This window comes from Falco biarmicus, chromosome 4, assembly GCF_023638135.1.
Source record: "Falco biarmicus isolate bFalBia1 chromosome 4, bFalBia1.pri, whole genome shotgun sequence".
Taxonomy (NCBI): domain Eukaryota; kingdom Metazoa; phylum Chordata; class Aves; order Falconiformes; family Falconidae; genus Falco; species Falco biarmicus.
The window spans coordinates 70,081,789-70,109,303 of NC_079291.1; the positions used below are offsets into that span (position 1 = coordinate 70,081,789).

A 27,515-nucleotide genomic window follows, 5' to 3' on the forward strand; every position below is an offset into this window, starting at 1 on the left:
TCACAAAGCCCCTATTGCTTTGGCTGACAGTGCTGTAAGAAGGGTATTTTTCTGACTTGAGCACAGTCAGGAGTCTCAAGTATTCCCATTTCTAGCTGATTAGTCCCAATACTTGATTATTTTAACATACAAGTGTTTAAGTTGCTATTTTAAGGCAATCTGACTTCGAAAACACAATATATAGAGAAGAGTATCTGGTAATATTTGGAAAGGTACCAGCACATCCTGGTGTTAAATCTTCTTCTTGAGAGAAAAACACAGCAAAGTTATCTTTTAATGAACACTCTCCACTTCAGCAACAACAAGCTTATTAGGAAAAGCACTTGTGTGGGGGGAGACACCACAAAAACTTCTGACTAACTGCCCACCTATGAAAAAAACCCTACAAAACAGATTCTTAAAATGCATTTAGTTATTTGAGGAATTCAGCCTCTGTTTTTCAGTCATTAATAAATAGACTATTGCTCATTTTCCTTTCCAGGTACTTTTACCTCAGGTAAATGCTCATCACCACTTGATACTTGTACAACTTCTGTACTTACTGCTCTGTAATTATCTTCTATGGGAAACCAATGAAAAAGAAATGTTGTGTGGAAGTGGATCCAAATGTTTAAGCAAATTCCAAAGTCTGGGGTGGGTGGAACTGGCCAGTAAGACATGTATGAGAAATGGACACTGTACCTTTGGTATGACAAATTTGGCTCTGCTTTAGCCCTTCAGGTCTGTGCTTCTTTTCAAACATATGGATTAGATTCACTGATGTCAGCAGGGCTTTCCACGTTTTAAATCGAGGTATGTGTTCAAATATTTTCTTTTGGGGCCAACAGATCATTTCCTGTGCCTGATACAGAACAATCCCCACAAAAAGTGCCAAAAAAAAAGGAAAAGTAAATCTCTTCCTCAGCACCCCTCTTCCTCTGAGCCAGCAAGGGCTCTTCGTGCAGGGTATGTGGGCAAAAAATAGGCTTTATAGTGCCTGTGCCAGGCTGAACTCAGCAGCGAGCTCTGCCAGCACCCTTGCGATCCCTCATGCTTGAGCATAACTTTACCCTCCTGGGCAGCTGCTGAGAATTAGTTCCATCGGTTATTGTGAGGGGGAAGCTCCTTGTGTGCAGTGCGGGAGCGTCCACGCCGCCACTCTCACCCTGGCTGTGCACGCCAGCCCCGCGCCTGCCCACCACGTGTGGCCCCTCAGCACCCCACCGCTCCATAGCCAGCACCCCACCGCCCCGCGGGCAGCACGCACACCTCTATGGCAAACGTCACAAGAAGATAAACGGAACTTACAACGACCATTTATTTAAAATAACCTCTACTTTTCTTAGGTGGTGTGTAACGTCATGCTAGCTTCCTGAGATGTACGTATCACATACATTCCTGTAATGTGATGCATATATATACATGTATATTTATTTCCTCAGGTTGATAAAAGGTTAACGAGCTTTTTTCATAGTTATATATCTGGAGAAGAAGAAACAATTGAAATTGTCTTGCGTTCAACCTAGAGGAAATCTGTGCTGATTTAAGGACTCTTAGGATAGTGAAATATAGTGCCTAATTAAAGATAATTATTTATGTTCACAATTCTTGGCACAGAAGACAGGTCACAATGCAATTTTACAGCACTGGATTTCAGAAACATTTTTTTGCCAGGCAGGCCAGAAGGCTTGAAGGGAGAAGTTAGAAAAGTTATCTGAGAAGTTAGTCAACATTTTAAAGTGAAGGAAAATCGTCATCAGAGGAAGGTCTCCCCATCTTTTCTACTTTCTATGTAAAATGAATACAGCCGAGGGGAGGGGCAAAGCCCGAGATAGTTACACCTTTTTTTTTTTTTTTTTTTTTTTTTTTCCGGTCAATTTGGATCACTAGACAATTGTAAGAGATGACTCCCAGAGTCTGCGTTTCAGTTCAGGCTTGTCTCCGCTGCTGCATTTCCCTGCAGCCACCAACTGATACACGTGAACCACTCTAAAGTAAAACTTTTATTTTGTTTTGCTCAGGGTAAGCTCACTGAAGGCAAACCTACAGACCATCCAGGCTAAGCCTTTGACAAATTCCTCCGTACCACAACCAAATAGTCTCACTCACACCATGCCTAGACCTCAGGGTCCCAACACGCACGGCACCGCTCTGGGGGGGAAAGCACTGCTTCTCTGTGGGAAAAACAACGTGCCCCAGGACAGGACAGCTGGGGCTCAGGTGGGTCTCAGCCTGCAGGCAAGCTGGAACAGTCCTCAGAGCTCTGCAACATCTCTGCCGTGCCACAAGGCGCTGTGCAGCCCCGATGGCAGTGGAGGCCCTGGGGTGCTCAGAGCAGCTGGGGATGCTGGACAGCCTGGGCAGCTGCCCGAGCACAGCGCAGGAGGCATTTCTGGGGACGGCGCAGCTAGCCAGGTACTGTGACATGAAGAAGCGCTGCCCATTCCTGGGTCTGGCTCCCACCAGCACCAGCAAGGACACCTATTGGTCCCACTGCCTGCCAGGCTACTGCTGCCTCAGCTCCCGGAGGCCCAGTCTTCTTCACAAAGTGGTTTCGGTCCCTCCCAGCTCTGACAAGCAATTTAATCCCACTGGGCGGCTGCCTGCCATTGTGCCGGCGTTACGCTTTTCCCTGCACGCCCGCGACAGCACCCGTGACTGGCACCAGGAGAACACGCTGCAGTTAAAGGGCTCTGAAGCCTCCCGGTACCGTGCTGCTAGGCTGAATGCTGATGCAATGAGACTGGTGCAAGATAAGGATCAACTGACTTACCAGATGCAAGAAGACAGTAGAAGAAACCTGAGGGAGAGGAACTCCAACATTGATTTCTGGAGATCTAAGCTCATCTATGAGCTAAAGTGTCTGCTGAAAGAGACCTAACATTGGAAACAGAAAAGAACCAGCCTGAACGTGCTGCACGTGAAATGCAAGGACCACTGGAGGTAGGTTTGACATAGTTATCTCATGGCTGTACTGTGGATGGGTAAAGGAAATGGCTTTTTCTCTGCGGAATACTGGTATGGCTTTTATCAAGACAGGTCTTGGTGAATCGTGACCCTCAGTAAGAAGTAAACCTGGCCACCATGGGCTTTATATATCAAAGTCAACAAAGGAACCTATCAAGACATTTCTATGCCGTCTTTTTCTTCCTTTCTGCTTGAGGCTGGAGGAGGCCAAGCCTCCCTCAGGCACTGGCTGGTCAGCTCAGCACACCACAGGAGAGCAGAAGGTGGCCCTGTAAGCTGCAGTATCCCAACATGCTTACCTAGCCCTGAATTTTCTGCTATTGCTTGATGAAAATAATATTTTCATTCGGGATAACACATCATTTGTGTTACATTTTGAAGTTCTCTGAAATCTTAAAGGCAAACTATTTGCAACAGAAAGAGCCACAGTAACGTAAGAGTCAGTGAATGATGCTAGTAAAAACTCAAAACATGAAAAAACCAGAGTGTAAATTCTCTGATGAACGTCTGGAATACTGCTGATGGAAGCTTTGTCTACCATGTTTCTAGGCACGTATGAATAAAAACCCCAAAATTCTGTATTCAATAAGGACCTTTTTAGTTGTCTATATCTGTACTGATTCAGAGTGGCAGGCTGAGGACGCTTTCTGTTCAGAGAACATTTTCTGCTGAAAGGCTGCGTGCCGGCTAATGCTGGTTCCTTCATTAGTTTGGTTCAAACAAGTGGATGAGATGTGGAGAGTAAAGTTCGGCTGCTGGGGCAGGTTAACTGAATTCCCTGCGCAGTGACTGTAGTTATAGTATTCTATTGCATAGGTACGAAACCGCCAAACTTTGGCGTTGGCTGAGGGAGGATGAAGGGAGATGAGATTAAAGGATTTTGCTGTGGATCAGTGTAGAACAACACAGGTCTTTTAAACTACACAATTTACTGCAAAGCTTGGGCATGTTCCATGTTCAGGTGTAGGCCTTGCTGCACATTAGTAAGCAGGTAATCAAATGGCAGCTATGGTGGCAGCTAGTCCTTCAAAATCTGTATTAACAGGAAGGAGGAATGAGCCTCTAAGATGTATCAGCTGAGCGCAATGAAACCATCTCCTGCTCTGTTCCACCCTCAACAGATGGCCATGGACGTGTCAGCTCAGTGGCACCTTCAGCAAGGTTTGTGGTTACACTCCACAACGCAGTACGGAGCTTCTTGCAAATGTTTGTTTGCTTGCAGGTAACCCTAGAATGCTTGCACCACCGTGAGAAGTGGAAGGGTATAGACTTAGTTCATGACAATGTGGAAAAGAACCTCATAAAGGTAAGATCAGACTTACTAGTTAATTTTTCAAAATGTGGAAATAACTAATATCCAACTAAATATTTGTCAGGGTAAAAATATTGCAATAATTTATTCCTTTCATTCATCTGGAAGACTGAGGGGGAGAAAAGAGGAAGAAATTTGGTAAAAAATGTATATGTAGGGGATGGTTAATGTTCTATTAATTCTTCCTGGAGCAAAAAGGAATAGCCTAGCATCTTTGTGAGGTCTTTTTCAGTTCTATCTTCCCAGATCCTATAAAAAACAAGGTAGAAACATTTCTCAAAATTGGTCTCTGGGCCATAGTCTATAAAATCTCAGAAATTCTCAGGGCCTACAATATAAAATGCTGATTTACTGTCTTGCTATACATATAGTGCTACTGAACAAACAAAATGAGATGGATAGTAGTGATTGCTAAATCTTTTAAACAAAAAATATTAATCAAATAGCATTTTACTAACATATTTGAAAAAAATTATATTGGATGTGTATGAGAACAAAAATACTATGAAAGAACGTTACGGGACAATGGCATTGCTTCGCGCACTTTTCTGGATACAGAAGGATGTGCAGACCACTTGGATAAACCAAGATGCTTGCTCAGAGCCTACAGCCCGCAATTTGATGTTTTAGAGTTTTAGCGAAGAATCATGGAGCTAATATAAATTAGCTTAAGTATTTCAGCACTGAATTCGGAATCAAATTCATAGTAGAATGAAATGCTGCTAAATGTTCCATATGGACAGATGAAAAAACTATTTTTTCAAAACGAAAAGTAAAGGCTACTTTGACTGATCTCACCAAGCAATGCTCTGACTATGGAGCAAGCTAGGTAGTGACAATAAAGGACACCAAAGGCTCATTTTGCAGTAACGAGAAAGTCAGTTCTGAAAGCTGCTATCGCTCCTAAAAATACTGTACAAGTAAAGAGACAGCACCTTTATTTTCAAATTTGGGGTGTCTTAATGACTTCCAAATAATTTAAAACACTTTATTCCCTGTTTCAAAACTCAGAAAACTGTACACAGTTAGGTAAGACGGTACGTTGGGCTAAACCAGAGTTTTTAAAAAGGAAAGGGGCTGGGACACCATAACATTCTTTGAGGAACCATAATTACAGTGTTTGCATAGTTTTCAGTGTGGTTGGTTTAAGTAGTTTTTATTTATTTTAAGCTGAGTGGAACCTGGCTTTGAATTTCTTTGACTAATATGTACAGTTTTGAAGAATACTACAATATACTTCCTTAGGGAGCCTGTTTCTGAAATCAGATATAGTTTCTACCTATTCCCCTACAAGTAAAATATTTGTATTGTTCTAGAAAAATATAAAGTAGTTAGAGAGGCTAGTTTAATGGATTAAGGTTCATGTTTCAAGTATCTTCACACTTAAGCCAAGCACAATTTGACTTTATGTTTATTAGAATGACTCCATTCAATAAAATCTACTAACATGTTTGATATAAAGAGCCATAAAAAACCAAGTCAAAAGATACAACTTTGTATCACTGAGGAAGAGGGGGACCAAAACACACCCTTTCTTGACCTGCATTGCATTTAACATACACAGGACGGTTGCAACACCTAGAATGCAAAATAAAAAAGGTAAATTCACTAAAACAAATGATGTCTGATGATCACTGAAAATGTCCTCCCTTTCTTTCTGAGGCTTTCCTTCATGCCACACAACAACTAGCAGTTGTCTTTCATCCTTGTGGTTGTCTGTCATCAAAATGACAAACATTATTAAAGCCGTGAGTTAAAGGCAGGTCTCTGGGGAATGCTTGCTAGAGGCTGGAAGGAACGGCTGGTACAGCAGCTCCCTCCAGCCACCTTACAGCACTAAGGCTTTCAAGCCACTGCAAATGCCAGCAAACTGTGAACCGAAGCACTGTAGAAAGCTAATGAAAGCAATTAGCTGTTCATTTAGCACAACAGCATTAAAAGTGGTTCAGATTAAGGTAAGGCTTTCACCTTCACAGCATCAACAGAGATGTACATCATGCCCTGGAGCAGGATCTTTCTGACAAAAACTCAGCCCATTTTATTGATGAGAAGTGCTTTAACCTGAGGAACATATTGGACAGAATCAACTTCTACCATGGAGTAGGAAAAGCAGATGGGACGTGAGTGGCTATTGCAGCCTTCTCTTTCTGTGCTCCCTGCTGTAAGTGGGAGCCTGATTGTAGCGCAACCCCTAGCCATATTTTGGAGAAGTGATGCAGAAAAAGAAGTGGCTTCTCTCTCCCTATGGCCCTGTTTTTCCTTGGCAGGAAAGCCTCCATCATCCTGACTTATTCTTGCCTCCTACCAGCTGCCGCTGTTGGAGGTCAGGCAGGAGCTGCCGGCTGCAGCACTGATGCGCAGTGAGCTGCGGTTCTCAGCGAGGATGGTCACTTTCAGCCGTGTTGCAGCTGCCTCCTTGCCCTCAAGCTCCTTTGTGCAGATGTCTCCCTCTGGTTTTGATTTACACTATTCTGTGGGCTTCAGGTTCCAAAACCGCATCCAATCAAATCAAAATTCAGCTAAGGTGTGCAGTTAAGCACCACGTGGTAATGGCACGCAAGTGTACACCAAGAACTATATGTATTTCCTGTAAAAATAGCTTGGGTTATTTTTAAATTAGACCATCAAGCTATACAGAGGTATGCATTAAGCAGCATAGTCAAAAAGGTTTGGTGCAGCTTTAGCGTTACAGACCAAAGTAAAATTACTGAACTAAACCGTCCCAACCGTACACAGTTTTAAAACTGTTTCTTAGTGGTGGCCTCATCAAGACCTGCATCCAACCCAAAAGCAGTAGCAGAAGGCAGCTTGCAACAGAGGGCAGTGTTTTTGTGCTAATGACTTGTTGGTTCCCTTATCGCTCTGTAGCGTAGCAGTATTTGAACAGGGAACGTACTTCAGAATCTCAAATGGTAACTGCTTTGTCTTGTTGGAAGCAGAAAAAGTGTCAGTATTATTTGTTTACTTATGTTCTGCTTTTCATTAAAAGATCACCTCATTCACTACTGAAATGAGAGCATATCGGAAGGAAACTTGGCAGGCGTTCTGCTGACTCTAGTAACACTACATACTTTTAGGATTAGCAATGAATAAAATTATTCTTGTCACCTCTAGTAAAAAGCAGGTTCATGTGGGTAAGTTTTACAGCCCTTTTGCTTTCTCACCAACCATTATCGAGAGAAATGCCATTTCTCATTAACATTTTCCTGAAACGATTTGGCAGACTGAGACATACCTGCAGCACTTGGGAGCAGAGCAGGTGTTTTCTGCCTCAATAGAGCCAGCAGGATAAATTACAGTCTGAAAAAGCAATGTTAAAGAACAGATGAAGTACTAAGTATTTCAGATAGTCAAGATGGAAATTTCCTAATGGGAAATTTAATTTTCTGATGAGAAAATGAATATAATCCATCAGACCATAGAGGGAAAAAAACCAACCCCAAAACCCAAATACTCTGCAGAAAGTACACTGAGATTGTCTGGATCAGTAGCTGTAAGCCATGTCAGCTTGGGTTTAGTACACTGATTTATGCACTTTACTATGGTATCAGGTTGGTTACCTGAAACTTTTCAGGGCAACTGCCTAAATAAATGTGTAGCACTAAAGAATTCCAAATAATTTGGGAAGAATAGTATATTAGTTTTTTCTTTTTGCATCGCTTAATATTTATGCTCAGTGTTCACTTAAAATCTAGAGTAAATGTGAAACTCAAAAAATAGTGACCTATCCCTGCAGAGTTTAACATACAGGCATAATTCTTAAAAAAAAAGTTTGTTTCAGCTTTTCAATTTGATGAGTAAAATATCTGTGCCTTTTTGTAAAATATGCTAAATATTTCCGGGTGAAGAGGGACGTGATCTAGTAGGCTAAGCAACGCGTTACAGAAAGCGGTGAATTGAACTCCAAAGAGTAGCTTATGCTGCATCAGCAGTTTTCAAGCCAGGGGTTCAGGCTGCAAGTTCAGAGCCTTGCAGGCTCCTTCTTTGGAAAGATCTGAGTCTGGGATTTATGTTCATCTAATTATGATGATGATGACCATTTTTGATGTTTGGACATGCAACCAAGCATCCTAAAGTTTGTTTACATACAGGGCATGGCAGCAGGAACATTCATGGGTGGCATTTTGCAGTGCAGGAGCCCTATATTTAGTCTTTTTCTGTATATTCATAGGCTGTGCCATGGCAGAGCCATTTCTGTTTGTCTCATAGATATTACTAAATTTAACTGTAATAGCCCTGCAAGTTAAAGCAGATGTGTTAATTTTAACACACGGAGAAGTAAGAGGATGGAGATACTTATCTGAAGGACACAGCAGGACAGTGTTGGGGCAGGGAGAAAATTCCAGTTCTCCTTACTCCTGAGTCAGTGCCTTATCCATTTTCCTGCTATCATTCCTTCTGATGAAGAAGGCTGCTAGGGGGTCAGAGCCACATGCTTTATTATGTAAGTTATACATATCTCATGAGGTAGGGCTGCTCCGACAGCAGACCAGAGCTGTCTGAAGAACTGTGTAACAATCCTTGTCCTTCGTTTTCTTACTCATTTTCCCCATACTAGGTTCTCTCATGTTCTCAAGTGGTTGGAGACACAAAGATCTGTTTCCCCAGGATAAATGATATTTTCCCTTTTTTGGGGGGATTTGGAATCCCAAATCACAAAAGTAGATGGTATTTAAATCTAATCTGATGGTGTGCAATGTACAGGAGATCATACTAAATAATGTAATAACCCATCAAAGCCGTAAGCACTCTGAAACCTGGCACAGAGAAATGAGTCACATCTCAGCTGAGATACAGCGGGTGTGAACTCAGACCATCACCTAGCCTGTTAACGGCAGGAAGGAGCTGTGTTGTTGACATTCATACCTGATCCTGAAAAACTATTTTTAAGTCTCTGTAAACAAAAACTATTTAAGAAAAGGCAATTCTTTATACAGCAAAACATAAAACTAGTTACCTTGGAGTTGACACGTGGGCCTCTAAGACCTTCAGTCAGCAGCTACAACGTTCATTTACACTTAACGATGATAATCCCTTGCCATGTCCTGATACAGAAACAGTACGGGAACTATTTTTTTTTTTCAAACACTGAACTAACTTTGGGAAGTGTGTAAATAAAAAGGCCCACAAACAGCAGCACATTTATCTGTTTAGAGAGAAGAAGTTTTTGCACTTTCATTTTTCAGCAGCAAGAGCAGAGCCCTAAATTAACTGAAATTTACAAGTATTTACACAGAAAACGTCATTAGTACAGCTTTCACACCTAAGTTCCAAGTTTTCCTTTCCTTTTGATAAATACACTTGCATGTCTTCAGCCTTAATTTTGGCCTGGTTGTGGTCAGAAACAGCCTGATATTTTGGAGTGGGTCAGACTGAACTTTTCAAACGTTTATTCTGCCTTTACATTATACAAAGCAGAAATGGCACTGGAGGAGACAGACCTGTGTTAATCTCTATCTGTATTACTTTTCAGTAAGCTTTCACTGAAGTAAGTGATGTGTTGGAACTGTGTTAGTTGAATTGTGGAACATACAGTCTGAAACTCCCAAGAGGTGCTGCCCATGTACTGACAGGAAACATCTCAGGCTAGCAAGGCTCACTGTCATACTTCCCTGTGACTTCAGTCAGAGTTCAGTAAGTGCTTCCATTAAGATTCTTTCTCTTTTAGAGGAGCCTCATGTTCACTCGTTTATTCTTTTTCAATGCACACTTGGAAACAATAGAGTTTTCCTGACATTCTGTTTGTCATAAGTAATACAGGACATTTTCAGTTTATTTTTAGGGACTCTTAGGAAAGTGCAAACTAACTAGCTAATTATGTGTTAAGTCACAGTACATAAATTAATGTCTGGGGTTTTTTTCCCTGCCTGTAGAGCATCAAAAATGTTGAATGTAGTTTTTTGTGTGTTTTGGACTGTGCATGATCTAGCATACTACAGCACTTTATCCCTGAAATGGCTATCCATCTAAGTTTCTCATGGATTTAGATCCACGAGAACATTTTCTTCACATCCTCTATTAACCTTTTCTAATGCTTTCAAAGGTAGCACAAGCTGCACATATGGAATCACAAAGTGCCTTGTAAGATAACAACGTACAAGCAGGACTTTGTCATGGAGTCCAGATGAGACTATGACATAACTCTTGACAACTGGTACATAATGGAAAACCCGGTATTTATGTCCATATACCGTTACACCGTAAAATAGCAATAATTTTCTGGAATGTCTGGAAAATAATGTCTGGAAAAACTCAAGTAATCATATTTGTTGAAGGAATAATTAGTTTGATGGTACGCATGGCCTGAAAAAAGTATCAAATAAGATTGCACTCTGAATTAATGATGCTGTTACTGCTAAGTTACTAGTTAGCACATGCATAGCAGAGATTCTTTACTCATCACAAACTCCATAGTAATGTAGTTATACCAGAATGACAAAACACTAGAGAAGAAGAAAACTATATATGCTGGTGAGGAGTAATTCAGGCTGGTCAGTGCTGTTGAAAAAAAATACAATAGGTTTACTGAGCAAAAACATTTCTGGTTAAAATGTGGATGAACTTATATGGTAGAAATCCTGTTAATTCTCTTGCTCATGCCCATACCTCGAAAGGACAAGAGGAAGGAGAAGGCAAGCGAGGGCAGAAGTGAGGAGTGAGGGTTCGTTTAACAGTTATCTATAGGTAAGCATAAGAGTGCTGTTTCTTCTTTGTCTAGGCTTGCAGTATAGTCTGTAATAATCAGGGAAAAAATATTGCTAGGATATGCTTTACTAAGACAGCTAATGGCTGTCTCTTAAATTCTACCACACTTCTGTTCTTCCATTGGGATGTGATTATAGTCAAATGCAGCTACTACAGCTCCTGTTCCCTTCACATCCAATAGTGATTAGACAGTCGGTGCCACAATTGCTTTTTTTGTGTTTTAAAAAAATCAATCTTTCAAAGACTGTTTTTGCACTGACTTCTCAAGCAATAAATGCCACTCTGAGACATCCTTCCTTCTGCCTAATTATTTTCCTAGCTAAGCAGGCTAGCTCCATAAAACAAGGAATATGAGCCTAGAAAAGATTTTCTATCTTGGAACCAGGAAAAGCTATTAATTTAACAAGGTCTGGAGCCATTTTGTAATGAAAAATACATTTCTGATTTGTGAAACAGCAAAGTCTTCTCCAGACGAAAAATGAAACAACCTACAGGGAACCTCTGAAACCGTTTGTTTCTAAAATCAGTACCCCGAAAAAGGAAAGAATCAAAAAATACGTAACAGAATAAATAGTGTGAATATGGTGACGATCTAAGAGTGATCCTATGTTGAAATGGCAGATTTATATCACTTGCACATGAAAGATCAGCTAGTTAAAAAATACAAACGAAATGCCTATTGCCTCAGCTCTTCAGAAACATAGAGGGCCAGCTGGAACAGTTTGTCTTACATTGTAGACTTCATCTATTGGCCCTGGAAAAATTTAGTTTTCCTTTGGAACGAAGCTTTTTGTAAAAACTCATCTAATTAGATTTAAACCTCTGGGATCAGTACACTATACTAGTGTCTGTCAGTGATATTGTGGTGGTGATTATGCTGTGTGGTATGGTTAGCACTTGTCACCTACATACTCAAAATGTTTCTATTGACCTGAATATTTATGTATTTAGTTTATATTGCCTATATGTATAATGGCTTTATGGCCACATGTTTACAGTCCTGAATTTCTGTGCAAGAATGTCATTGCTTCAAACCTGTTAAAGGAAGTCCACTACCAAAAGGAATATGGCCATTGCTCTGGTAATCATCTATTAGAATATTGTTGTGTTGCTGTACTGAAATGGTAAAGGCCCTTTCTTTTTCTGCCTTTCTTCCCTCTGCTTTATGACAGTATTATATCACTTGTGAGATTGCGAGTAGAGTGCTATTCATTTATCATTTGGAAAACAATAAACAGGAATAAAAAGACAAGAATTAACAAGATTTAGCTAGTTCTGAATTTACTCAGGCAAGCTAAAATTCCATTTCCAGTTTGCTATACTAGTTACTTCTAAAGAGCTAAGATTTTCCCCTTAGTAGGCATTTGTGCATATTGCATCTAATACCTCCTTTCTTGGGTGCTGTTGTCTGCAGGAGCCCTTCACAGGACTGCTGTTCGAGAGGATGTTGCTGAGTAGATATTCTAGTTCAACAGTAGTTGATAACAGTTATGTTATCAAAGGCTCTGTCTGAACAATCTAAAGCAGTCCTTCCAGCACTTCCTTCTCCTCCTAAGTACCACCAAATTTGTATTCCCATTAAAAAAAAAAAAAAAAAAAAGTAAAGAAAGCCAGTGATCCATTATTATTCTGTTTAGTTTCATTTCAGGATATTGTCTTCCTTGATGTCTAGAAAAGTGTGTTCTATATACCAAAAGATACACGGAATGCGAAGAAGTAAAACCACGGTACCTTCTACGGGGCATTACGGCAGTTTTGCCAAGTCCTTCTCCATCAATGACATCATGTCTCCATTCAGGCTACGAACCGTACAGGTCTGAGCAGTAACTGCACATCAGTCTTTTTATAAGCATTTTGTCTGCCTCTGGTACTGCTGGTGGACTTGTACCTCAGTTTCTAGCATATTCCTGCACCATTTACCTTGAGTTACTGAAATACAACTGAATAACAGACTCCAATAATTTTCCTGTTGTAACTGATTGAGGATCTGTCACAGAATTTAACCTAGATTCACACATCATATTTAGAAGCCCATGAACAAAATACAGTCTTCAGAAAAAAACATCAGCTATACACACTTTCCAAGCCAGGTAAACCAAGAGATACACCTAAGGGCTTTTTCTGGTAGGCATTTGAAAAAGTAAAACAGTCCAAGCAAGACCAAATGCTTTTAATTTCTAGTCATCAGACAACACACATGATGAAAACATGCATACAGTATCATTTTTTTGTTACCTGTCCTATCACATTTTTTACTATAAACCTAAACAATTTGCATTTAGTTAGAGGAATGGTTTAGCAACTTACAGATGTCTTGTCTTGGGGCAGATCAGATGTATTTTTTACTCTTTATTCTATTCGGTGTTTGGTCTGAATCCCAATACTGAACAGGCTTCAAATTCAGATCAAGTAACCAAGTCAGCAGAACAGAAGTCTCCAAAGAGCACTAGTTGTCAGTGATTCTCACTTGCTTTTCTGCACTCTCAGTCCAGCTGCTGTCTGCTCTCAGTGTTACTTCATTGATGCATTCAGGAAAATGTCTTGAGTTCCCTTTACTTCAGATTTTCATTGTCTGCCGTTTGGCTTTTCCTGCCTGCCACTTCTTTTGGGGAAGCTGGCTGGTGAGGCTGCCAACCCTAAGTCTATCAGAAGTCAGGGAAGTGATTTGCATAGGGGAACAGTAAAAAAGGATTAAATTGCTTTTGTATAATTTGAACAGGAAACTATCAAATGCAGAAGGGAAACACTGTTCTTAAAAACCTCTTTTATACGTGTCCTTGTCCAGTTCACTGTACAACTTCTATGTAAAATTATTCCTGGCTCACTTCTGCTTGATTTTCTTCTAGACAAGTAAGACAATTTGCCACCTTTACAGTGGCAATCAGACTGAGTATGTGGGAGCAAGAGTGTGGTATAGAGCATTTCCTCCTGCAAGTCCAAAGCCCCAAAGCCATCACAGCTGCAAGAATGATTAAAGGACTAGAAAGCAAGTAATTGATAAAGTTCCTCAACTTTCTCCTTAGCAGGCAGAAAAAGGTGATGTTAGCAGCACTAGATGACACTGCTTTGTTTAGCTTATTCAAATAACAGTTGGGGTAGGGGCAGAGAACTTGCTAAATCTGCAAGTATCTATACAGAAGAAAGAAGAATCATAATAAAAGACTTTTTGCTTAAGCAGACAAAACCAAAAGAAGAATCAGTGGCCACTTATTTTTCAGAGCAGAGGAATTCATCACTGCAACAGCTTACCACAGAGAGATGGCTTCATTAGCACCAGGGACTCAAAATCAAGGTCATGGTCCTCCCTGAAAGCTCTGATCTCTCTGCAGGCACTGGCTTATAAAGAGGAATTTCTACATGATAGACCAGTGACCTGCAGGCTGTGCAGACTTAATGCATAACTATGACTTCTTTCTGACCGTAAGATTGAAAATGTCCCATTTCTATTTCTGTCCCAACTGCAGAAGTCTAGGATTAATTTACCTTACTTGATTCTGGGATTAATCTTGGTCATAACAATGTAAGACTGATCCAGAATTTGGATAGCAGAACCCTGGAAACATGAGATGCTAGAGGCAGAAGCCCAGAAAGCCTAGCTAGGTATTTGGCAAAGGTTAGATCACAAACCAAAGAAGGTATTACAGCTCCTCTATGTTTCATCATCGCTGGTGCTTGCAGAGCATGTGGTTGGTTGGGGAAGCAAATATTCTGCAAGAGTCTAATGACAGAAAATGTAGTGTACGCAATTCGGTGTAGAAAAGGATGGTATGTTGTCTTCAGCATGCCTCAAGAAACACTTAGTTTGGTAAATGTATTTTCCATCTGGTGTAAAAGTACACAAATCTTTAGGAAAAGAAAGAAAACCTTTTAATCATGCTGCCAGACCCTCACTAATATGTTTGCATCTCTTTTCCATAAAGTTTAATATTAACATAAATAGTTACCTTGGCTTCAGTCTCCTGGAAATGACCAATAGGGCAGGATGTTTACGCACATTACCTCTGGGAATTGGTCAGAGCAGACAGCAAGTGACATGTTTACATAGTCCAGTATTTACACCATACCTAAATAGCAGATTATTCCTGCTGGCTCCAACACCTGTACTGTGTTCAGAAGCATTTCTATGTCCAGAGGCAGAGTAGCCAACACCACCCTTCCTCCAAGCTTACTATTCCACTACCCAGGAGCACAGGGATCAGAAAGATGCTAGGAAAACAGGTACAGGTTAAGTAAACCCATGAAAAAGTAACCGCCTACTCGAATAAATGAGTAGCCATGATTCTGAGTATTTTCACTCAGTTCACTGAGAATGCATGCTTTTAGAAACAGCTCTGTTTGTTGTTTTTTCAAGGGTTGTTTTTTTTTTTTGTTTGTTTGTTTGCTTTTTTTACCACAGGGGTATGAAAAGTCAGTGTGTTACACCATTATATGACAGAAATTAACTCTCACTTTCCTTCTCGCCTGGTATATTTTTATTCTATACCTGAAAAGCCTACAGTATTTTGTTTTAGTAAGTTACTCCATCTCTTAAATAAGTTACCCCCTCAGAGTCTCCATCCTTTCCACATTATTTTTATTACATTTAAATTTGCTTATAAATTTAAGAAAAAAACTTTCCTGTCTTAGCAACTATCGAGCATGTTTATTTGGTGGTAGAATTGAATAGATTTTATTTTTGCATAACTTTCTCCTAATTCAAGGTGATGAACCTACTTATTTTTAACAAGCGTAAAAAATAGAGCAAAAGACAGGAAAACCTCAGTGGCAATGAAACCACAAAATGCCTACCAGCCTCTGAAATAGTTTTCAAATTTCTTGTCCCAGAAGTTCTGCAAGGAGCCCTCCTATGGCTGTTGAAAAGGACACAACCTGTTCCTCTGAACAGAAACACAAAGAAATACTAAAATGTGATGGGAAGCACCCTGCAAGAAGCACGTAGGAGAGGTGTAGCAGTGTTGTGAGCTGCAGGAAGGAGACGAGTATAGCAGAGGCAGAACTTTCCTTGTGGCACTTGCCACACAAAAGCTTTCATCTCAGACCCCAATGTACCCTCAGCATAACCTTTAAATGTATTTTTGTTGATCGCTTTTTCCCCTTCCTCTTTTTACGCCTTAAAATCTCAGTTATTTACAGTTTTTCATACCTACTCATGGTGGCTGGGTATACAGCTAATCTTATCATTTAATATTGGAATCTGAGAGTAAAGTTTTCAGATGAAGGGTGACTCAGAAGTGGTTGGGAAGGTGTGTGCTGGTGGTGTAGGCAGCTCAAACTTGCCTGGAAAAACCTGTTTGAAGGAGGAAATAGTTTTTTAAGCGAGGAATAGACTGTTGCCTACAAACCAAGAGAAATTACAGATGAAAGTTAAGGCACTCACTTGAAGACAAAGCCAGATTTCTCTCTCCTAAAATTGTTGCTTAATCTCACAAAATCATAAAGACTTGCCTAGCCTACATCAGAGCACAAACTATGGGCGAGTGGAGAAACCACGTAGGAGAAGCCTGCCTCCTCAGCACGTGCCATGCAGCAATGCTCCACTTCATGGATTAGCCTCAGGGGAACATGAAATGGGGAGGGCTAGAGTTCCCCTAATTGAGTGACAGCCATTGCACATCAGGATGTATTCAGGCTGTCGTGAATTCAACTGTCTTTATTTGCAAAGTAACAGAAATCTCTCCTCACACTGAGGGACACATAGCTGCTAAATAAAGACAGCCTGGATTGAATGGATGTGAGACTTTGCTGGAATCAATACAGAAGATGACTTCCTTCTGCCACAACATTTATATGTGAGGAACTGAGGTGGTTGCTACCATTACTGCTCCCTCCCCTGCACTCAGGCAATTCATATAGGCTTGGCAGAGCAAACAGGGTTTGGTTCAAAGCAGCAGTGCTCAAATGTATTTATAAAAAACTGTTCCGTATTCTCAGAAAGGGCTGCCTTGAAGGAAATGGAGATGGACACATGTAGAAGCTTTTTTAGAAAAGAAGCATTTTCAGGCTGCAAAGAGTCACGAGACAAACGTATTGCATTGACTCTAAAGTCAGGGCAAATTTAGCTTGCCATGACTGGCTTGAGATTTCATTAGTAACTGGAAAGAATCTCATTCCTGACAAGAATCATTGTTATAGAACAGCTGCATGAGACATAGCTGTTTCTCGCTGGCACTGCCTCCTTCCAGAGACATCTCTCTATTAAAGGGATTTATACCCTTCTCTCGAGGTACCTTTAGACAAAACAGAGCATGCACAAGGCTTAAACTGCCTGTTTTACTGTTACTTTGACCAGGTTTAGCAAGAACACATTAATAACTTAGCATTTTATTTTGTTCTCCTAAATGATGATGCACTCTAAGATTGCTGGTTCTGCAGCATCTGAAAGCATGATACAGTGTAAAATGGATGAGAAATATGACAGAACTCTGAGACTTATTCTCATTCTTAATAGTTAAAAGTGTAGCAAAGAGTTAAGCATTTTCCTGTGTATAGCTATGGCTTCCTCTTATTTTGGAAATATTTTAGAAAATCCAGGCCAAGTTAAATGATCCCATGGTTTTCTTCCCCTTTAATTTTAATAAAGCTGTTTTAAAATAAACATATTGTATATTTCTAGGACCAGTGGAAGAGATAAATAGAAACTGATTGCATATAAATGTGAAATTGATTGGATTATTTTCAGAAATTAAAGTAAAAAAATGCATATTGGAATTCAGTAGAAGGAGGATTTTTAAGGTTGTAAATCGTTACACTGACCAAATGAAAGGCCCAGGGTCCCTGGGTCCTTCGTTTTGATCTATGCTGAATAGGCCAGTCTGTGTAAGGACACAGATTAAATGTCCAGATGTATATTTAAAGCCTTCGTTGTTTTAGAAGTATGGTATTTACATTCTGATAGTTTCCTTTTTTCTGTGAAAATGTCATGTTTACGACAATTACAAAGAGAATATCGGGGATTGTACAGATATCCTTTAGCACACATAGAGCATATAATATACTTTAGCTTCCAGATCTGCTGACTGTATTTATGCCAGCCCTATTGTCATTGTTATGAAGCTTTATAAGTAAAAGCTTGCAATATTCCCAAATCCAGACAATCTCCCCACTCCTGATACGCTTGATGAATGCATTGGTTTGAAGATATTTTCTCTAGGCACAAACTAAACTGGTCCTTCGCACTATGAAACTGTCATCCCGTATGAGTGTACACAACAAATGCACAGAAGTTACTGCTCAGAATGATTCTAACTCTTCTTCAATACAGTTAAACTAGCTGAATGCATTACCTGCTGATATCACATTCTGTTGAGGAATGTGGTCTTTTTTCTTTTAAATGTGCTATTCTTCTTAAGAGATTCCTTGACTGTTCCACACCACCACCTGATTAAAAACAAAACAAAAGTTGGTACATCATAAAGCAGTGACCTGCAATTAAGCTTCAAAAAACCCAAACAAACCCTAAAAACAAGAGCAAGGGGCATGGTAATCTCTATCAAGAATTTGTCTACAACATGACAGTAAAAACCGTCAGGTCGAAATTAATTTCAGATTCTAGATCTAGGTTATACTTGTAAATCCAAAGACTGCAAGATATCATAGTTTAACTTTGAAATAATGTGGTCATATACCCTAAAAATAATTGTGAAATCAGTCACAATTACACTATTCAACTAAGTATGAGAACCTCAACAAATGTAACTTTTACAAAATAATTTGGATGAAATATGGAAACATGGATGAAAAAAGTTTAAAAACCTGACAGGCAAAATATAGAAGAATTTTACAAAATGAGGAGGCACAAGAGTGTTCCTCCCACCATATCACCTGGCTGCTGCTTTTTGCATTTGGATACTAAACACTAAGAAAACCTTGGAAACAATAAAGAAACAAGGATAGCTGTCAGACTGTAACATTTTGAAAATGCTTATGTTGTACATAAGGTTACCCTGATTACATGATGAAACATGTGACTTCAGCAGCTTTTTCTCTGTCTAACTGTATTCAGCCTATAAAAATCACAGCCTTGGTGAAGTGAGAGAACAGCAGGACCGCAGTTTTCTACAAGCTCTCAAGAACGCTGCAGCACAAAACTTCACTCATGTCCTGGAAGGGAAAGTTTCCGCATGGGCAGCTGCCTGAGCCAATGCCTCACCACGCACTCTTAGGAATATGTTGCTCAGCATTTGTTGTTTTTGCTTCCTGCCTTTGGAGGTCATCCAGAAATGACGCAGACTGGTGCAACACTATCTGGTGATCCTCCCCACCAATCCGTTTATGTATAGCAGATTATCTAAATCATTTTATCCAATGCGTGGCCAGAATGAGTAATTGAAAACTGTTTGTGCAAAGCTTCTGTGATGTATTGGAGGTGGTTCCCCTGAGGCCATTTTTCTTTGTATGTCTTAAATGACAGTCCTTAAAAAAAGATAAAAAAAGTAAGAAATAATTTGAGAACACACAATGAACCTAAGCCACATCCACTTACATGCAGCCAAGCAAGGCTTAAAGATGGACACATAGTTTTATGTTTGAATTTTGAGTTCACAGGCAGGTTTAAACAATATTTTTCTTCAGCAAATGAATGAGGGGTTTGCTCAGTAGCACTAATCAGTTGCCTTGGTTGTGCATAATGTGCTTGCAGATCACTGCTACCTTTATAAGCAGGACACCAGAGCACCTAGTGAAATCACGTGGCACGAGAGTGTAGCTACTACTGCACATTGTGCTGACACAAAGTGTTATAAGGGTCGGACACACAACTCAGTTTTCAGTGACTTTCAGATGAAAGCTCTCTTTTAAAGCTAACAAACCACTATATTCTCAACAAAGAGAAACAATTTCTATTCAGACTTCAGAGCTTGCCCTTTTCAAACATTAACATTGTGTGAATTTGTGGGCTGTGCAAGCTCTAAATACTTGAGTCGCTTCCAGATATAAGACTACTATTGCCCTATGACAGTTATATGCCATTCTGTATGGAAATGACTTTGTATTCTGAAAAGAGAGAACAATATAGTCTCTCGCTTCTGTGTCACTAAAGGAAGACCTGTGTTTGCTATGTGTACAGTGGGCAATGAGGCCCAGCCAGGTGCTGTCTGATAACACAGCATAGTAAATGCTGTGAAGGAACGGAAACAAACCTTAGGCTTGATGATTACCAACATTCATGTACTTGAAATGTTACTACTGAATTTGAAATACATGGGTTTGTGGTCTGGTGATTGTACTTGCACCATGGCCACATGTAAATGTGTCAGAAGAGGATTTGAGAAAAGCATGGGTTCAGAAAACCACTCTTCTGCTGAGCTCAATGAAAATGGCCTTCCCAAGAGACTGAGAACAGTTTACACACGGACAACCTGCTCAGTACTGTCTGTACTAGAATCAGCTTTTTTCTTCTGCATCTTAAAAATACATCTGATATATAATTTATTTTTTCATGCAAGCTGAATGGAAGAGTAAAAGGCACCCAACCATTACAGAAGCATTGTCATATAGTAATGGAACGGCCACAGTTAGCCATAGGCAACCCTTATATGATAAAGATTTGTGGCAGAGGAGTGGCACTTATCTGAAATACTGAAGACTACTGAATTTCTTTCCCTGGTTCTTTTACAGATTTGTGTCATGCTTCTAGAGTCTGCTGCAGTATGTTTCTGTGCACATGCTGTGTCCTCTTTGATGGCTTCCTGCTTTTCTTCCAAGTGTGGAATAAACACAAGATACCTACACCACTTACAAAGAAAGAGGGCAAGAAAAAATTTCTCGCAGAAAATATTAATTTCTTCTTCTTCTCTAACCTGATTAGAACAAACAACACTAGTAAGTATAAGAGAGCTTGTAACCTAACTCCACTCACTGAATAAATTAGATTGTTTTCATCCATATTTTCACAGGACAGAAAGCGTCAGCACAGTGGCTACATCACATACACATTACATACATACATAACCATAACATAAGTGCATTTGTGAACTGCAGCATTGCTCTGGGGAGCTGGTTTCATAGTCATGGTTCACTTCTAACTATGTGCTCTGGGCTGCTTTAATTGCACTGTTTCATTGATAGATTTGCTCCACAAAGGTGAATCACCATTTTCGACTGCTGGAGAAAGTGTTACTACCAATAAAGCTTAAAGTCTGAATCACAAAGGTCCTACTGAGAATCTGAACTGAGAGTGGAAGTCCTCTATTCCAGTATAAATAGAAAACAAATACGCCCCTCAATCTTTTTTGAAATGGAGACATAACTTTGCCCTGTTCTTACTGGGCTGAGACACATGCTGCTTTGTTTCATTGTTTTTACTTTGAAGTACACTTTTCATTAAAAAGAAATAAATCTGCTTACAACTTGCTCCACGTTGTAAGTAGAATTAATGCAAGAGGCCATCATCCTCACACTACCCCACTGAACTGTACCACAGTGCATTTGCTCACTCGCACGCAGAAAGGCGTAGCATGGGAAACACCACTGTAGTGACAGAAGCTGTAACATAAACACAGGAAAGGAGGACCCTGCTAAGCAGCGGGTGACCTCTAAAAGCACTGTGTACTCTTTGCCTCACAGCCTTGGTATGTCCCCACAGGTTGACGTTTTTAGTTAGCAATAAAGGTGAACAGTGGGAGCGAAGGATAGGACTGACAGGCTTGTAAAACTCCCTGACATACATCCCTTAATCACCAGTGGCCTGCCTAGGATCGGACCTCACCTTTGTCATGTACAGATGAACACACGCTGGATTCTCTTAGGGAGGTTATAAATAACAAAGTTTTGACAACAGCACAAACTACTCAAATTCTGCTTCTGAGCAGAAGACCCGAATCTTTGGTGCATTCAGGGGAAAGGAAGGATGTGGGCTTGATGCATAATGAAGACATTTAACTTCATTAAATCTCTTTCCCTTGGTTTTTCTCTACAGAAAGAAGTATGCGTAACTAGTAAAATTGTAGACAAGATGTAAAAGAGTGTATCTAACAAAGCACTTTTATCATAGATAGTTCCTCTACAAAACAAATAGCTACCAAAGTGCACTGGATTGCCTGCATAAATACTTCCTCTAAAACACAGCTAGCTTACAGTAATTACCTAATTAAGAAGGAACTACTGCAGAATAAAATTATAGTGAGAAATTTACTACTCTTAGCTTCACTTTCTTGCATACTGTTTTCCCTTCAGTAACAAACCAGATTTTTCCCCCCTGCAATCTGTAAGCAATAAAGGCTTCTTTTTGCATGAAGATGCCCTCAAGCTAGCTCTGGGAGAACCAGCCTCGGACCCAAAGGGCTCAGTACAGTGTGGAGACCTGGCTTCAAATCAGTACGGTCATGTTCATATGCTACTTCTTCAGGGTCCAAGATGATTCATCTATTGCAAAGTTGCATTGCTGTAAGGGTTAAACTGGCTGGGACAGTGCTAGCCAGGAGATCTTTCACATTGCTCTACTATACAGTGTCAACAAACCCTTAAAGATTTAGGACTGGGGTGCAGGTTCCTGGTATCCTTAACTCTTCGGGTTTTGTCTACAAATAACCTTTCAGCAGTGGGAACTAATTTAATTTCCAAACCACACACATCATTAGCAAACCTGCTACAACTTAGTGTGTAGGCAAGATCTAAATAGCAGCATAATTTAAATCACATTATGCCATTTTTAGTCATCGTTGAAATTCAAGTTGCATTGATTTCAGTAGACTGGCTGAGAAACTACATTATTTCAATTTGTTCTCTTCCATTTTAAAGCTGTCTACAGGAAAAGCTTGAACAGGTTCACCACGTTGGCTGCAATGCTAAAGCAAAGGAACATAATAATCAATTGTCTGGGAAATGTTACCTGAATATAAACACTTCCTCTCTTCTTTCTTTTTTTAAGGCTGAGAAGAACTTTTCCTTTGCATTTTCTCTCATTTTTTCATAAAGATTAAAACATACAGGAAGTGCTTACAGGATTCTCAGAAATACTATGATTACACGATAAATGCCCTGCAACTAAAAACTGTGCTATACTAATTCCCTAGGCTACTCCTTTTTGGTGACGTTTCACTTCATATCTTCCACATTTAGAGAAAATAAGTCATTAAAAGAAGTTGGTCTTCCCTCTACAGCTCCCAGTGGAGTTTTCTAAACGTTGGGAATTTAGTTTCAGTATGAAAATGACTTGTGTTCATATGTTCTTGCAGCAAATGTCCCCACAATACTTGGAGTATGAAACAATTTCAGGGGACATTTGATTGCTTTTGAATTTTTATGAGGCAAAAGGAAATAAGAATTGAATGAAGGTTTAAATGAAAGTGACAGTCTTAAGCATTTTTCCTTTGCAAAAGTGTTCATAGATCAAGCAGCAGATTTTTTTTTATTTAGAAGAAAAATTAGATAATGAAGCAAAATGGAAATAAGTCCCTGTAGAGCTACAAACACTGCCTCTATGAAAATGGCTTTATCACAAAAACACTGTTAGCATTTTCCCCATCACAATATTTCAGTGCTGTTCTTCTGTTTCCAATAAATTTGTATGCCAATTTGCCTACAAATTTCTCAGTTTTATAACAGGAAAGAGATGGTGCATTTCTCAGCCGAAGTTGGTTGCCTGCTTTCCAGGAACAACTTCATTAAATGCTTTCATGTGATTTACAAGTGTACAGGCCCCTCCTTCTGGCTCCCCTAGGAGATTTGACTGCCGTATGTCCTTTTACAGAAATGGCAAGATCAAGCCAACACTATACAAAACCATCCCATTACTATAACCTCACATCAATCTCCTCCCCTAAATTAAACAAAATGACATGCCAGAATGGAAGCAGTTCCAATAGCAGTGTTTAAAAGCAGGGGTGAGTTCTGACTTTTTGTGCACCATGAGGCTTACAAAAATGTTCTGCTTCATTCAGATACTTCAGGAACTCTTCCAGACAGAAAATACAATTGTGGTACTGGAGAGATCCATAAAGGCAAAGGAGTACCCACTGAATGTAGCTCAGACACGCCTGGAGGGAAGAACTAAATGACCCAATGTAGAACTCTGCTGGGATGCACCTCAGCTTCAGTAAGTAAAGGCCAGACTACTCCTTCCCTTCCTTCAATGACTACTCAAGAACAGGAAATTTAACGACAGTGAATCAGTTTGATGAGATGAGAATTACATTCATTACATTGTGATACAAATTGTGGGAGGAAGAAGTAAAATCCAAGTAGCTACCTTGAAATAATGGGCCAAAACATTTAACGTTCAGTGTGTGTGGTTGCCTGTAGAATCCCTCCCCCAGGACAGTTGAGAGCTCAATTGCTTGTTGGTGACTGATACCTGTTGGGATTAAGTCTCATGTCCAAGTTGGTATTTAGGAATTGATTTTAATTCCATTCTGTATGAAACACAAGATTTCACTTTAGGAAATACCTAATTTTAGAAACATGTTATCCCAGAAAAAAGCCTGGTGTGAAAAGCTATTTAATGGTCAAGCTCCTTAAAAAGTCAATTGCAGATAAAAATGAGGCAGCACCTCTTACTGCCTCAACTAATTTTCAAATATGTAGTGACTGCAGTATCACCTTGGTATAGATTAGCTCATTTGGCATACATTTTGATTATACAGCTGTGGGAGTTTCCCAGCACATGCTGGCATCAGCTTGGTGATCCATGTGCTGTGATCCACTGTACAGTTTATATCGTGTCTTTCTGGATATACATGTCTAAGATACCAGCTTTCCTTCCCTAATAACTGAAGAAGGGTCTTTTGGATTTTAATCCCATTTATCTCCTTCCAATCCAGTTTGAACACATCAGTGATCCAAAAGAACCCTATTGAGTATGTCTTATTTAAAATACTGTCTTCAAAATGCTTTGTGGGGTTTTCTCCAGAAACACTGCACCAGGATTTCTCCCATAGCTGGAGTTTCACAGTCCAGTAAAAGGATTTTTCATATATTTATGAAAAGTAGAAAAACATTACCTTTTTTATTTTTGTCTCTACCAAAATCCCATTGTATTCAACAGCTTCACATACAATGACATTAATGAAATACATAATGCTTAATCTGAGTATTTATATTATTTTCCCTAAACAATGTTTTATCAGCTCAAAAAGCTTCCAGTCAAACAAAGGAGTGGCAATAAATCATAGGGTTTTTGTACTGGTATCTCTTAACTTTTTCTAACTCCTTAGACCATTAATTGTACAATGCAATATACATTTTTTTCCAGCATCATATCTCCTTAATCGGATTTCCTTGACATTTCCTTTGGCATATCCATGTATTAGATTTCTTCAACTTCATGCTCTGCTCTCCACCATCTATTCAGTCACAAAATACTGTTTTGTATCTGAATTCTTTTATATCCATTTGGATCATTTCATTCACATGGCTCTTCATATCACACAAATCATTCCTGTTCTGGATGCAGAAGTTCAGCTGTAAGAAACCAGAAAAACTTCTGACTAGACTGTAGCATTCACTCAGCAGTTATATTTACTATGGGAGCAGATCATTTGCCACTCAGTTACCACCGCACCATCAATTAGGTATGCAAATAAGCTAGTATCAACATTTTATTTGAAAAACCCACAAAACAAGGTTGCCTTAAATATTAACATACAACTCCAGTTCTATACTCAAGAGTGAGTTTTGTTCTCTCTCCACTTCCTCCCATCTCTTCCACAAAAATGTCCACAGCATTATGATTATGGCAATCTGGTCAGCAGGACTGCACATATCCAAGGTGTAAAGCTTGTTGGATTTAGGATCCAAAATGCAGGGTGTCACATTATTCCTTCTTCCCACAACTGCCAGTGATACTGTTGATGTTCCAAAGGGTCCTGTCTAAAAACATTTGGAAGCTTCATCTAAAGTCACTGGAATGTCAGAACGTCCTTGAATATTTTCTTCAATTAGAGTGAAGGGACATTAACATGACATACCTAAAACCAAGAAATGCATAGGGGTTCTGAATCAATCTTTGCTCCTACTAGCTTCTAGGGTATATAAGGGCTTCACAAGCTGTGGCACAGCTATTCGGAAGTGTTTTAGGCTTAACATACACACAAGTTTTCTGTCAGTCTAATGTGATTTCTAATAGTTTAACCAAAATGTTTATACAATTACACTGTTTACTAGATGTAGTTGTACTGACACATAATTAGCATATCCTGTTCTCCCTTCCTCCAATACATATGAATTTTTCTCTACCACGGCTCCCTAAACCAGACCAGGTTTCATTGGATGCTTTAGCCCAAATCATTGAATGTTATGTTCATCATAACTGCAATTAGAGATAGAAGTTCTGATGAGGTATTTGAAATCTTGACACTTTTTTCTACCACAGTTTTTGGTAGAGCTCATGTCTCAAAATGGATTTTCTTGTAGACAAAATCCTAGCTGAGAAAGTAAAAGCATTTGCTAATTCACTTTTTAAGGATTTTTTGCTTTTAAGTAATTTAAGTGTATTTCTCTCTTGTGGCTTAAAGCAAGAAGGAATTCAGCCCAATAGCTCAACTGTAATAGGGGAAAAAAATATTAAATGAACCACTTCTTCATAACATGTAAATGTTATCTGAGTTTGCTGTTTGTTTAAAAGGAAGTACTGATGTTGGCACTTGATCTCAGTGTGTGCTGCCAACTTTGTAGTTGAAGGGATTAGACAGAAAACAAATTAATAAAGTCTAGTTTTTCTGTGCTGAAGCAACTGGGACTATCCCAAAACAAGTTAGTGGATTCTGGAAATATAGTCTATAGTGCACCAAGCAATTAATAGATCATTAGACAAAACAAAGTTGACAGATTTAGAGTTTACCAGCTCAGTGACTACACAGGAAGATTTGCCACATCTTCATTGATAAGCCACTGAAGAAATGCAGCTAATATCAGCTCACACAAATTCTTGATTTCAGAGCTTTCAGTGGTTATTCTGGCAAGTGATTCTTGTTCCAATTAACATCCCTCTGTGCCAAATCTAGACTGCTTAGCACATTCTGCTGCACAAGTTTAAGCTATCACAAACTACAGCAACACTCTCCAGTAACATCCATCCCAAACTTATTCTACAGGACCATACACAGGTACACAACACAGCCACGGAGCCCTAGAGAGGCTACACAAATGAGAGACTGCAAATGAAGAAGGTAGCAATTATAAAGGTATATCAGAGTGGGTTTATCCGCTGCTGAAGGTCAACACATGTAAGAAATCACCACTTCTTATGGATGCTACACAAGCTAGTTTGGCAAATGGGTTCCACATCAATTCAGTCCAACATCTGTTCAAATCCTGCCTGAACGCGTGACCTGTCCACTGTTAAAAAAGGAACATGGTGAGGGACTGCTGAGGTTATGTGAGTGGCCCGTCCCCTTCTCTTTTTTCAGGCTTTTCACTGAAGTTTACACTATAGATGACACCTTACAGACCTTAATGTGACATCTGCAAGAAGCCCATGATACTCTGCAAATGCTGATCCTGAACAAATCAAAGCTGGAACATGAAATCTCTGTGAAGACAAACTCCTTCATTGACAAGAAGTGTATGGGCATGTGCAGTCTTCCCCAGCACCCCACGGCTCATTGGCTACACTTGA

At 39.7% G+C, this 27,515-nt stretch overlaps 1 protein-coding gene across 1 annotated transcript; it reads left to right on the forward strand.

Annotated features, from left to right (window-relative positions):
* Nucleotides 1–2,284: 2,284 nt before the first annotated feature.
* TEKT5 (tektin 5) lies at nucleotides 2,285–27,515 on the forward strand. The gene is given in 8 exon segments (XM_056335083.1): nucleotides 2,285–2,855; nucleotides 2,858–2,922; nucleotides 4,169–4,317; nucleotides 6,208–6,378; nucleotides 22,136–22,247; nucleotides 23,842–23,996; nucleotides 27,307–27,471; nucleotides 27,473–27,515. Coding segments are annotated over 8 exon segments (1,431 nt in total).